General features: G+C 40.9%; 1 protein-coding gene across 2 annotated transcripts in view; it reads left to right on the top strand.

The window, feature by feature from the left end:
- b3gnt2a (UDP-GlcNAc:betaGal beta-1,3-N-acetylglucosaminyltransferase 2a) overlaps window positions 1-15,000 on the top strand; it is a 19,548-nt gene that overhangs the window by 2,492 nt on the left and 2,056 nt on the right. Inside the window, exons 1-2 of one of the 2 annotated variants that reach the window (XM_060860844.1) lie at window positions 9,998-10,253; window positions 12,431-15,000. The exon at window positions 12,431-15,000 is cut by the window's right edge and continues 2,056 nt beyond it. In XM_060860844.1, the coding sequence (XP_060716827.1) occupies window positions 10,112-10,253; window positions 12,431-13,659 (1,371 nt within the window). In that variant the 5' untranslated portion in view covers window positions 9,998-10,111 and the 3' untranslated portion in view covers window positions 13,660-15,000. Of the gene's footprint in view, window positions 1-9,997; window positions 10,254-12,430 lie in introns of those variants that run through there. The other variant, XM_060860845.1, reaches the window with a different exon arrangement.

Genomic DNA, 15,000 nt, shown 5'->3' with positions numbered 1-15,000 from the left:
GCAAAAACATCACGAGTGAACAAGAAACTGAGATGTATTTATCATGAGTCAGCAAACATTGATGAAATAAATTATCTTTCATCACATAATCATGAAAAAATAGAAGTAAATGAGTAACTACCTCTGTGTAATGGTTAAATACGTGTAATTTGTTAAAGACCGGTGCATAAATTCATGGATAATAAAAAGCACTGATAAAGAGCCATAAATTCAATCAGTACAAAGTATAAAGCTACAGGGTACAGCTTGTTTCTCACAGATAAAAGACATTAACAGATGATTTTATTAATGGCCTCAGCGTCAGGTTATTATCGCACATTATAACTGCAGCACTGAAGGTTTATTAAAGTCTGAAGAAGAAGAAGAAGAAGAAGAAGCAAAACTTGGGCTAATTTCTTTCTCGGCCGTTCTGTCGGTTTATGAAGCTCATCAGTGACAGATGTGTTTTATGTGATTACACACAGCAACACGTTCCCTAAATTTAAACTGACTTTGGTCCGATATATTTCATGAATGTACACAACACTTCAGCGGCAGAGATTGAGAAGCCTCCCTCCCTCCCTCCCTCCCTCCCTCACTCGTTTTCTACCGATTATCCGAACTACCTCGGGTCACGGGGAGCCTGTGCCTATCTCAGGCGTCTTAGGCATCAAGGCAGGATACACCATGGACGGCCAACCCTTCACAGGGCACACACACACACTCATTCACTCACGCACTCACACACTACAGACAATTTTCCAGAGATGCCAATCAACCTACCATGCATGTCTTTGGACCGGGGGAGGAAACCGGAGTACCCGGAGGAAACCCCCGAGGCACGGGGAGAACATGCAAACTCCACACACACAAGGTGGAGGTGGGAATCGAACCCCCAACCCTGGAGGTGTGAGGCGAACATGCTAACCACTAAGCCACCATGCCACCTGAACTTAAACCATCAGCTCTCTAAATCTGCTATTCTACATGTATTCGTAAGAAGCGAATCATATTTAATTTGCTTAGTTTACTGCAATTTTCCTTACTGAAATATACGTTGTCTTGTGTCATTTGTCAAAACATCTGGTTAAGTAGCCAGTTACTAATCTAAAGTGAGTCAGGATTCTGTTGGCTTTTGGTGCGAAACGTGTGTTTGTCCCTCTGCTGATAACGTAACACTGAATTTTTGAGATTGAAGATAAACAACTTAAAATTTCAGAGGCTAACGAACAAGAACTTGGAGCATCTCAGAGAGCGGAAACGGGTTTGATATCAACATTTACTTTGAAAATATGAACATTCGTGTGGAAAAAAAACAAACCGTATATATATCGCCCCCTAGTAAACTAGATAAAAACACAAATAGTTACGTAACACTACAAATTCTAGAGTGTCTAAGTTCATACGAGCTTCATGTTACGCATCACTGTGGAGTGAGACGTGACAAAGACGTTCGGTGCTGAACATGGACACAACACAGCAGAAGCAAACTCCATTTATTTTGCTCGACATAAAAAAAGAGTTAAATACAAGTGTCTGATTAGAGACGATTATTTTGACTTTCAGACTTACGTCACCCTTATCTCTGGAGATAAAGCTTCCTTCCTTATCCAATGCTTTAAATAACACCCGCAGAAAATGTTTTGTTTTGGGTTTTTTTTCTTTATGATGTTACCCTTCGCCTTTTGTTCTGAAAATGCTTTATCAATGTTGCATCCAAAACATCCCAAAAAAAAGTTAAAAATGACTGAAATTGGTGAAATCCCAAGCATAGGATTCTTCTTTTAAATCCCTACCAGTGAAGACGCATGTAATGTAATGACTTTCTATGAGAGCTGTACTAATGTTCCACGTACATGCACGGAACAGAGCTGGGTGCTATATGCGTGTTGCGATGATGTCAACGAGTCTGCAGCCAATTTGAAAAATTACAAGATCTTCCAAAGTTTTCACGAAGTTTGAACACCTTAAGTTTCTCCTGGGGGTCACGGTGGCTTAGTGGTTAGCACGTTCGCCTCACACCTCCAGGGTTGGGGGTTCGATTCCCGCCTCCACCTTGTGTGTGTGGAGTTTGCATGTTCTCCCCGTGCCTCTGGGGTTTCCTCCGGGTACTCCGGTTTCCTCCCCCGGTCAAAAGACATGCATGGTAGTGTAAGAAATAAAAAATGCGTAGTGTAAAAATAAGACGATGATGTTGAAGATCTTAATGAAGAATAAGAAGTTTATTCCAGCACAGCAGTGACAAAATACCTGACGTACTTTGGGTTCATCGGAGTCAACAAGAACCCAGAGCAAATCCTGCTCAAGCATTATATACAGTTTTCCCTTTTGGTAATTTAAATAAAGTTCCACATTCAAAGTGACCATACAAAATGGTTACTTTAAATGGTAATCACAGTCACGTAGACCCTTTGTTCGTGGTGATGCTTGATGTCCTGCTGCCGTTCCCATATTTATAATTGAATCAAGTTTATACGTTTAGAGTCCTAAACGTATTACCTTATGATACTTAAACCTTTTTAGGAATGAGCTCTTTTAGATGTGAACCTTGGAGTGGAATTTGGGTGCAATTTCTGTAATTTCTTACAGTCCCCCCTTTGATGCTTTTGGCCCTGAAGCATCACATCACTTCCTTAATACAGCTCACACCTCCCATTTTGGGCAGGTGCCCAGTGTCGGTGAAGCCCTGCCTTAGGTTGTTCCCCTTCGGCCCTCAGCAGTGTTGTAATGTAACGGAGTACAAATACTTCGTTACTGTACTTAAGTAGAAATGTCACGTATCTGTACTTTACTTCGCTATTTAAATTTATGTCAACTTTCACTTTTACTCCACTACATTTCCGAGATAAAATGTATTACTTTTACTCCGCTATATTTCCACTAAGCGTCTTCGTTACTTGTTACTACAATATAAAATGAGAAGAAATGTGTGCGACTGCAATAAGGGAGGTTTGGTGAATCACTGCTCCTGGATTACATTACGCTCCACACTCTCTACGGAGAAGCACAGGGACGCGCAGTCAGAGCTGGAGGCGTTTATCTATAACGTTAATCGGCTGAAAGCCGCAATTACGGCAACCAAAAGCAGTGAAAATTCACTATTCTTATTACCAGAGTTGTAGCACAAACAAAATATTAATGCAAACAATCCATTCAATACTAAATAAAAATAACATTTATTGAGTTGTTCTTTGTCTTGTGAATATTTATTTATTAATGACTGCATTCATTGGACACACTGTTTGTAGAGAATGCACACATACATGAACTGATCTGATTCGAGACTGGCATCATTACATCATGCATAAAATTTTGGTGTCCACTTTTGCCATTTTAAATAATCCCATAACTTTTGGCTTACTATGTAGTCATATAATATATAATATAAAACTCTTCTTGTTTTAAATTCTCACTGAGGACTAAAAACCACCTAAAGATGAGACCCTAGAACCGCCCCTGATCTTATACCTACAGAAAATCACTGAAATTTTACTTTTTACTTTTACTTCAAATACTTAAGTACATTAAATATCAGAAAATGACTTTTGATACTTAAGTACATTAAATATCAGATACTTTAAGACTTTTACTTGAGTAATATTCTAAAAGGTGACTTTCACTCCTACCAAAGTCTTTTTCTAGTACGATACTTGTACTTTTACTCAAGTATTGCTTTCTAGTACTTTATACACCGCTGGCCCTCAGAGAATCTTACCCGTCATAGAAACTTCACCTCACGCACACTGGTTTTAGCTCCATTCCATAAGGCAAACTTATCACAGATTTTTCATAAAATTTGGTTCTATGTAAAATATTACTTGGGTTTGGAGCAGAGACCAGAAACCATCACAGGATTCAGAAACCATCACAGCCAACCGGAACGTCCCACATTGATCATTGAATTATCTGTAATCTGCCATCTCAATATGGTACACATACAACATAACATAATGCATTGACAAAGAATGACAAAGATGCATACACACACAGCAGTTTTGAAAGTTACATCTCAAATCAGATCATAATATGCAATAACCAAATTATCATCATGCATTTGTTTAGTCAAAACATTATCTTTTCCTACAAGAACCTTGTTGAGCTTTGACAATATGGTCATCCTTTCTTTGCATTATGACATAATGACATTAACATATTCTATAATAACATATTATTATATATTTTGGTAACTCAAAATCAAATTCTGGGGGCACGGTGGCTTAGTGGTTAGCACGTTCGCCTCACACCTCCAGGGTCGGGGTTCGATTCCCGCCTCCACCTTGTGTGTGTGGAGTTTGCATGTTCTCCCCGTGCCTCGGGGGTTTCCTCCGGGTACTCCGGTTTCCTCCCCCGGTCCAAAGACATGCATGGTAGGTTGATTGGCATCTCTGGAAAATTGTCCGTAGTGTGTGATTGTGTGAGTGAATGAGAGTGTGTGTGTGCCCTGTGATGGGTTGGCACTCCGTCCAGGGTGTATCCTGCCTTGATGCCCGATGACGCCTGAGATAGGCACAGGCTCCCCGTGACCCGAGGTAGTTCGGATAAGCGGTAGAAGATGAATGAATGAATGAATGAATGAAAATCAAATTCTGGTACATCTTCCTCAAAGACTAATTGTCTGCTGGATTCAATGACATTGTCTGTAGAGTGAAATTAACATATGGAAAGTAATATTTTCCTATGAACCGATCTGTCTCTGGTATTATACAAAGTAAAGTCACCTTAATCGGACCAAGTGTTATCATGTGGTTATCATTAACAAAGATAGAAAAGTGATCATGAGTTGTGGTGACACGTTTTCCTGTGTTTAACTATTACTCTTGTAATATTATTGTGGACATGTGTTAGATTTCACAAGCCTCATACTGTAATTAGTCTGGTGTGCCCCAGATAATGGTTTCCAAGGCATCAAATGTGCAAATTAAACCAATGTAGTTCTGTCACAGCGTTCTATGTCCAGTCCTCGCCATTCTCTTGATAGTAACCGTGTGATAAACCTAAAAGTCCTTAAAGTCCATTCTTTAATACATTCTTCTGTAATATTCCCAAATTGTCCATGCTTAGACTCCTTTCAAACAATTTTTCAAATCCTTTCTAATCCTTGAGATTATTTACTTGAAGATGTTCTCTGAGGAGGTGATGAACTGGTCGCAACAGCACTGTGATACCTTAGGAACGACTTGAAGATGTTCTCTGCTTTTTGACCTGAAAAACACTTGAAAACATAATGAATTTATACACCCCACCCCCCCACAACTTTTTTTTTTAAACACAGAACACAAAAAACATTACAAACACGTACAACATAAACTTGCCTATTTACATGGCCCTTATGACTGCTATCAGATTTTTATGATATTAATGGATCTATGTGGAATGATCTCTTACCAGGTTGTTGGTTTTTAGTTTTGTGGCAGAGCTTATGACATGAATCTCTGCCTAGTCTCTCACAGTGAGCAGACCATGGGCCCTCATTTTGGTAATTCTTTACCACAACGTCATCACTACTTTCCAATTTGTGATGGTGCACATTCTGACCAGAATACATTTTGTTTTTCTGACTTTGCCAAACTTGCTGATTGGCTTGGTGAAAAACAGGTAATGAGTTACACAGATTTTTGAGCTCCTTTCTCAGTCTGTTTACTGTAGCCTGTAACTGGTTTAAATCCATTTTGGGGTCTGTTCTCTTAAGGGAAAATTTGCATTCCCTTGAAATATGTCCCTCTTTGCCACATGAATAACACACCAGGAGGTTATCAGGGTTACACGAGGGTAGTCTTTCCTTTCTATCTCCAGTAGTGTCGGTCTCTTTTTTTTTTTTTTTCCTGGCTGGCTCTATTCTTACTGAGGTTTTTAACACCTACTGTTGAAACATGATGGGATCTCTTTGAGTTAGCATTGTTGTTGAAAAACTGTGTCATTTTAGCAATGATGTCGTTATAATGAGAGAGATGGGTTACAAACATCGACACAGCAGAACGGGTGAGTGAGTCACACTTGTTAATCAAAGCAGATTTAAAACTGACATCATTCGGTGTGATGTCAGGATTGCCACTGAAAGTTTTAAATGTCTCCAATAATCGCTCTGAAAATGCCATGGGATGCTCCCCTTTCCTCATGTGCACATCCGATGTTTTATCCCAGTCAACGGACATTACACCTAGGACTTCGAGCAGTGCCTGTTTCCTCTCTAACTTATTGGCAGTTCTAGTTTTGACTTTCTGATTTAACGCTCCAGACAAAGTGTCAGTCAAACACACAGTTAACAACACACACACATCACCATCTGTGAATTTGTAAATGTCAACATATAGCTCGAAAACTTTTAGAATGTCTAATGGATCTTGTTTGACAGGATCAAATTTACCAATACTTTTAATCACGGCTTCTAGCCCATTGGGTTTAAACCCTCTGACCATAGTAGAGGTCATTGGTTCCTCCGCTCTTTCACTAGCACACATTGTTGTAGTCAAGTGAACTCTAGCCATGGGGAACTTAACTGTACAGTCAGAGTATTGACTGCTGACTGAATGAGAAACTCTTTCTGAGTTCTCATCACTGTCTAACATTTCAGGAACCTGATTACTCCACATGCCACATACACACGTCTTACTGATGCTAGTTTCAGTTGTGCCATTTTTTTATCAGGAATTGACAAGCAGACTTTGCTTCCTCTAAATCTTTGAACAATCTCTTTTAGAGATAATCCCTTCATCTAGTCTAGATTACAGTCGCTCATTTTCAGCCTTTAATACATTTAAAGTCTTTCTAGTGACTTTGTACGATGCAAGAACTGCTTGCAGTGCATTGGCAATCTGTCCTTTTTTGCTCTTGGGCATTTTAGGATCATTTTCAAACTTAGAAATAGCCCACTCATACGGTTTATCAACAATGTTCTCTACTCCATCAAACATTCCCTGAGAACCGTGTTTAGCGATGTACTTGACTGTCAGCTGTACCATTTTTACAAACTTACAGCTTTCCTTAAATCTTAGTCTTACAACTATACACAGTTTCTGTGACTACAAGCTGTCTAGTTAACCGTTAGTCTATTTATTCACAGCTCCAGTACTTCGGATGCAAATGAACAAAACAGCCACAATACTTCCGGCTTTTGAACTCAAAAAGTCTCACTGCTTCGGACACAGACACACTCCGTCTGGCCTTGAGTTCAACTATAGTAACACTTAACACTCACAACTCACAAACAGTACCACTCACAAACATTAACACTCACAAACAATAACCCTCACAAACACTTTCAGTCGCAAACAGTAACACTCACAAACAGTAACACTCACAAACAGTAACACTCACAAACACTCACAAACAGTAACACTCACAAACAGTAACACTCACAAACAGTAACACTCACAAACAGTACCACTCACAAACAGTACCACTCACAAACAGTAACACTCACAAACAGTAACACTCACAAACAGTAACACTCACAAACAGTAACACTCACAAACAGTAACACTCACAAACACTCACAAACAGTAACACTCACAAACAGTAACACTCACAAACACTCACAAACAGTAACACTCACAAACAGTAACACTCACAAACACTCACAAACAGTAACACTCACAAACAGTAACACTCACAAACAGTCACAAACAGTACCACTCACAAACAATAACCCTCACAAACACTTTCAGTCGCAAACAGTAACACTCACAAACTCACAAACAGTTTAAAATTTAACACAGTCACAGTACGTCGGACAAAACCACAGTACGTCAGGTTTTATTTGTTATATTTTAAAACAGTCTTCTTAGCTCCAGCACTTTTGGACTTAAAACGTTAGTGTAACACTGTCTCAGTACTTCGGACAAAACCACGGTACGTCGGGTTTCTTTGCGTTAAAACCTACCCGTTTACTGAACCACAGTACATGGATTTAAAACGTAAGTTTAAAACACTGTTACAGTCTGACAGACAACACCACACTATTACACTATTACTGTTTCACTTACTTTAGAAACACTTTTAGCTATAATTCAACTGCCACACTGCGTCGGGCTGATTCAGTTCTGTTAGAATCTTAAACAGAAATGTACAGAATAGGCTTAACAATAATAATAACTCCTCCTGCGTATGATCAGTAAACTCTACTCTATGTTCTATTCTACACTAAAACATTTCTTTTCTAGGTTTTTTTAAACGAGGGGGTTCCCTGAATCAAAAACAGCGTAAAAGAAGAAAATACCACTTTTCTTACCTTTCCCCACTTTCTTTTTCCTCGCTGGGTGGCTCGCCAATGTAAGAAATAAAAAATGCTTAGTGTAAAAATAAGACGATGATGGTGAAGATCTTAATGAAGAATAAGAAGTTTATACCAGCATAACAGTGACAAAATACCTGACGTACTTTGGGTTCATCGGAGTCAACAAGAACCCTGAGCAAATCTTGCTCAAGCATTATATACAGTTTTCCCTTTTGGTAATTTAAATGAAGTTCCACTTTGAATGTGTATTGAGTGTAAGAACTAAATGTCTCCCAAATGGCTGGGCTACACCTTGTTGTCTAGCTGATTGTCTTTAAATGTTAATCATGATCACGTACACCTTGTCTTGGTATTGTTACAATTGTTATCAACAAAATGGTCACTTTAAATGGTAATCACAGTCACGTAGACCCTTTGTTCGTGGTGATGCTTGATGTCCTGCTGCCGTTCCCATATTTATAATTGAATCAAGTTTATACGTTTAGAGTCCTAAACGTATTACCTTATGATACTTAAACCTTTTTAGGAATGAGCTCTTTTAGGTGTGAACCTTGGAGTGGAATTTGGGTACAATTTCTGTCATTTCTTACAGTAGGTTGATTGGCATCTCTGGAAAATTGTCTGTAGTGTGTGAGTGTGTGAGTGTGTGAGTGTGTGTGTGTGTGCCCTGCGATGGGTTGGTGTATCCTGGTTTGTATCCTGGTGGTCCAGGGTGTATCCTGCCTTGATGCCCGATGACGCCCGAGATAGGCACAGGCTCCCCGTGACCCGAGGTAGTTCGGATAAGCGGTAGAAGATGAGTGAGTGAGTGAGTGAGTGAGTGAGTGAGTGAGTGAGTGAGTGAGTGAGTGAGTGAGTGAGTGAGTGAGTGAGTGAGTGAGTGAGTGAGTGAGTGAGTGAGTGAGTGAGTGAGTGAGTGAGTGAGTGAGGCTTCTCAATCTCTGCCGCTGAAGTGTTGTGTACATTCATGAAATATATCGGACCAAAGTCAGTTTAAATCTAGGGAACGTGTTGCTGTGTGTAATCACATAAAACACAGCTGTCACTGATGAGCTTCATGAACCGACAGAACGGCCGAGAAATAAATTAGCCCAAGTTTTGCTTCTTCTTCTTCTTCACACTTTCATAAACCTTCAGTGTTCAGTAAATACATCTCAGTTTCTTGTTCACTCGTGATGTTTTTGCTGTCATTCGTGTTCCTTCCCTTGTGTCCTTAAGCATTATCTTAAAAAAATGGTCAACAAATAAGCTCACTACAGACTCACAGACTTCCTAAGACACGTTAGGAATCGTCCAGCTCTCTGTCCTCATAACAGAACGGACCTCCTGACCGTCCTGACCCGCTGATACCTACAACCTCACCAGGAGATCATCAGAAGGTCAATTCTCCCTGAAGGCTGAGTTTCTGAGTTTCTGAGTGAATGAGTGAATGAGTGAATGGATTAAGTTCCAATAGCAGGTAAGAAAATGTAACAAACACCATATTTTAAAAAAATAAATAAAAAATCTGTCAGTTTGCCCAAAAATCGGTATTAAATATTTCTGTCATATGTGATGAAGAATGTACAATTTACCCTGAGAAAATACAAGGCCAAAGCAGGTGACTGTTTGTGGCTGTTATGGCTTCCTCTGTTTCTCTGTTTCACACGCAACCCTATAATTGAAAGCATGAGGTCGGATGACTCAGGGACACATGACACCGCTCTACTGTGAGATACAGACAGAGAGACAGACAGAGAGAAAAGTTGAACAAGAAGCCAAGAGACAAACAAAATATCATCACCAAGGACATGAGACAAATTAGGTTATTACAGAGCAAGTGTTGGGTAACAGCATGAGACACATGGAGCTTAAAGAGAAGTAAGAAAAGAATGAGAGATCAGGAATAAAGCAGTTGATATGCAGACGGTCGTCCCATATCCGTTCCGGCACAAACTCAACCTCACTCTCCAGCGCTTCGGGTCCGAGTGGAGAATCTCCGGCTCGCTCATGGAGCTCAGCATCGGCCCGCCCTGCTCCTTCACCAGCTTCTGTTCCAGCTGTGAGTAAAGCCAGCAACTTCAGGAACGAACCTCTGATAACGTCATTCTCTCATCTCTCTCTGTGGTCTGACGGTGTTTGTGTGGTCCTGAGAAACAGAATCATGTTACTTATAGTTTGGGGTGTGGTGGTGTAGCGGTAAAAAAATGACTGAAAAATTTTTATTTCTTTTGCAGAGCCGTAAAATGTACAGGTTCAAATGTACAATGTTTTTCGATTAAAATAATAACCAGATTTGTAAATTTTGTCGCGTCAAACTTTGATGTTGGCTTTGACGAGGCAAGTATTCGCAAAAGGTTGGTGCTTTTTGGAGGCGAGTGGACATAAGGGTCAGTGTTACTTTTGGAGGCAAGTGGACAGAAAGATAGGGTGCCAAAACATTTGGAGGCAAGTGGAGACGAGCATGTGACGTCATCCAAATACTCCTGAGGAAGTTCCCCTCATTATGCTGAGTGTTTTGATATATCACATGCCCATGTTGTGCAAAATCTTTTATTTTCACGTGACATCACGTGACGTCATCAGAATACCCGTGAGGAAGTTCCCCTCATTGTTCAGAGTGTTTTGATATGTCACGTGTCCATGTTGTAAAAAGTTTTTTGATTTTGCATATTTTGGGGGCGGGGCTGCGGCACAACCGGAAAGCTAGTCGGTACACCAATTTAAAAGTTTGTTCAGAGTATCACCCTAAAGGAGCTGGTCGAGTTTGGTGTAGAAAGTTCGAAAGCTTGCCCAGTTATAAACCTCCAAATTTTATAATGGGAGTCTATGGGGAAAAAAGGCAAATTTGAGACCCGGTACCGGAAGTACCGGTACTTGGATCGCTTAGAAAAGTAATAGCAACAAACTTCAGATGTTTACATGATGTCAACAACTTTATGTTGACCAGGCTGTACAACATATCCGAATTTGGTGCATGTGGCGCGAAAGCTCTAGGCCGCATTCAATTTTATAAATTCTTGTCTAAGCTTAAATAGGAAAACAGAATGTTGGCTTCTACAAAGTGACATAATTAAAAAATCGAGCTAAACATTATGGTAATTAATCAGTAATCCCATGGCTATTAATGCTAAAGATGCCCACACCCATCCGAACCCCTTGAGTATTAATAGCTATGTATAGCCTCCATGCTTTAGGCCAGAACAGTAAATTCATAATGAGGTTAATTATTTTGCACCAGGATTTCTCACAAATGCAGTTTTGTACTTTTAGGAAGTGGCGCCACTTAGAATGGCCTGCTATCTTGCGTTATCTTCGACATGCTGATGATGATATCATAGTCCAAGAGGAAGTCTTCTTTTATTATTTGTCACATACATATTACAGCACAGTGAAATGCTTTTTTTTCACATATTTCAACTTAGGAGATGAGGTCATAGCCATGGCCCTGGAGCAGAGAGAGTTAAGGGCCTTGCTCAAGGGCCCAAGAGTAGCACCTAGGTGGTGTTAGGATCAACAACCCAGAGCCTTAACCATTTGAGCCACCACAACAGGCCACCGCCACACAGTTGTTAAGAGATCAAGCCACACACTTTGGCTCTCCATTTGTTCTGAAATTTGCTCTGAATCTCAGGTCATGGAATGTTTTACAGAGCTCAGTACGGTGGCCGAGAAGTGCAAAACAAATTAACAAATCCGAAAACAAATGAACAAATCCTAAAACACGACGACAAGTCAGACAACCCGGAAACGGTAGGTATCGTTTTTGAATGGAAACTTACCGATCATTGGACAAGACACCTGTCACTCAAGATATACAGGTATGGAATCTTATGTGTAATGTGTAAAGTTCTCCGTTTAAATATAAGAAAATAACAGAATTAATCCACAGTAATCCATTCCATCCATCCATTCCAACTTTTCCCTGCGGCAGACTGTTGAACTTCATGTATACCTTGAGTGACAGGTGTCTTGTCCAATGATCGGTACGTGTTCCAATCACAAACTATACCAACCTCTTCTGGGTTGTCTGACTTGTCGTTGTGTTTTCTGATTTGTTAATTTGTTTTCGGATTTGTTAATGTGTTTTCTGATTTGTTAATGTGTTTTCTGATTTGTTAATGTGTTTTGCACTTCCCGGCCACCGTAGCTCAGGCGACCTGAGAGAGACACAAGGCACTGCACAGTGTAAAGTTTGTTGACTTTGTGATAACATTTTGTTGAATTTTTTTTTTCCAGGTGGAAAGTGTATACCCAAGATGGGATATTCCAGCTGGAATAAAACCAGGATCCTTGGAGTGATAATGATGATCAACTTCCTGATTTACATTCTGATAGAGGTGTCACGGAGTTATTCCAACTGGGAAGCCACAAAGCCCATCGTTCCATCTGAGCAATTCTGGAAAAAGCCTGAAAACAGCGACGCCTATTGGAACCGCAAGCAGCAGGTTCTTGAATACGTTAACAACCCATTAATCATTTCCAGCACTGCTGCTGCCACCACAGAGGAAATGCAGCTCTCCACTCGTATGAACTCCACCGCCAAGAGAGAACATTGCGAACCAAACTTTACAGTAACCGCAGAGGTTAAGGATTTCAGTTCTCTGCCTCAGCGCTTCAAAGATTTCCTGCTGTATATGAAATGCCGGTCCTACCCGACGCTATTAGCTGCCCCAGGTGTGTGTTCTGAATCGCCTTTCCTGCTGCTTGCTGTGAAGTCGCTGACCCCTCATTTTGATCGGCGACAGGCTATACGGGAGTCCTGGGGACGCGCCGGGATCCTGAGCAATCGCCGCGTGGCAACCGTTTTCCTCTTGGGCACAACACCACGAAGTGATTTCTTTCCAAACGTTTCAGGGATGCTTCATTACGAAGCATCTTTGCATGGTGACTTGCTTCAGTGGGACTATCGTGACACGTTCTTCAACCTCACATTGAAGGAAGTGCTTTTCCTTAACTGGATAGCCGAGCGCTGCCCTTCGGCTCGGTTCATCTTCAAGGGTGACGACGACATTTTCTTGAACACACGAAACATCCTGAATTTCCTCGATGGACTCTCAGACTCAAAGGCACGAGATTTATTTGTCGGAGACGTGATCAGTAGAGCCGGACCGCACCGGGACAAGAGGCTAAAGTACTACATCCCTGAGAGTTTCTTTGTTGGAGGTTATCCACCATATGCGGGCGGTGGAGGCTTCCTTTACTCTTCTGACGTGGGGATCCGGTTGAGGAACATCTCTCAACAAGTCTCTCTCTTTCCCATCGATGACGTCTACACAGGCATGTGCCTGCAGAAGCTTGGTCTGGTCCCGGAGAAGCACCCAGGATTTAGGACTTTTAACATAGAGGAAAAGTACAAAGAGAATGCCTGTATCTACCAGAGCTTAATGCTGGTGCATCCCAGGAGTCCTCAGGAGATGATTCAAATCTGGAGTTGGATTAGCGACCCAGAGCTGAGCTGCAAATGAGATTTAACCATTGTTCAATGACTGGAGGTCTGCTAGGGTCATGAATGTTTGTTGCTGGGTCGCTTGCTGCTCGGGATTCTGTTGTAGAGTTCTAACATCGGATAATATCCCAATCTTCAGAATTTCTGCTCTACAGCCATCAGTGGTGTATCTGAATAGTTTATCTCCAGTCTGCGACTATGACCGAACCTTAGATGAGTTCATGATTAGATGATATGCTCATGCTAATAACTTATTGTCTAGCAGGTATTCTGTTTAAAGCCTTTAAGTAAGAGTAATCTGGCTCATAGCAGTGTACTTTTATGTGCAAACACTTCCACTTTATCTCTTGAGCAAATGTCTTTCTAAGTTTTTTATGTATTTAAAATGGTACAATTCTAAAATTTTGATATTTCGGTTCCATACGATCATGACGGTAATGGATATCCTTCAGGCGTATTGACATGCTAGCCTTCTATGCTTGTTGTCCTGATCAATTTTTTTTTATCTTTCGTTTGGCTCAAAGAAGTAAAAAAGATCATAGATCACCTCATGAATCTGCTTATCACGATCATAACAACGACACAATACTGAGGTTTGGTTTAGTGAGCAAACTGATTCCATTTTTTCCATTCCAAGATGGCCGCCTGCAGAACATTCAATTGCTTGGCTACTCTGTGAAATTTTATTACTATGTAGAGATGACAGGAAGTCCCACTGTGATCTGAACCACATTCTCAGTTTTTGGGTAATTCTCAGTTAGCTCTCTAGCTCTCTAGGCGGTCTACCGGAGTTGGGGCTTTGGTGAGGACTAATATTTAATTTCTATACATAATTTCTATAAACGTGGCCATTTAAACAACAACCATAACAATAGAACGGGGCATAGAAGCCTTTATTATCGCCACATATACATTACAGCACAGTGGAATTCTTTTCTTCACATACCCCAACTGAGGAGGTTGGGGTCAGAGTGCAGGGGCAGCTATGCTACAGCACCCCTGGAGCAGGGAGGGTTGAGGGCCTTGCTCAAGGGCCTAGCAGTGGCAGCTTGGCTGTGCTGGGCCTTGAACCCCTTGAACCCCGATCCTCCGATCAACAACCCAGAGCCTTAACCAGTTGAGCCACCACCGCCACCGCCCAAGCTACTTGCGTTACCAGACGAGAGTTCATCTGCCAGTTTTTTCAGGGAATATGATGTCATTTTCAGTAAAGAAACAGTGAACATTAATAAGTGAGCATTATGGGATATTTTGGTAGTTAACATTCCAATGCAGTGCATGAATTTAGCCCTTAAATCGGCCCTAATCGGGATGAACAACCTGATTACTGATCTAGGAGCTGATTAAGACTCATCCATTT

This window comes from Tachysurus vachellii, chromosome 24, assembly GCF_030014155.1.
Source record: "Tachysurus vachellii isolate PV-2020 chromosome 24, HZAU_Pvac_v1, whole genome shotgun sequence".
Classification (NCBI taxonomy): Eukaryota; Metazoa; Chordata; class Actinopteri; order Siluriformes; family Bagridae; genus Tachysurus; species Tachysurus vachellii.
Note: the sequence above shows the minus strand (reverse complement) of the source record. Positions and strands in the feature narration are given on the sequence as shown.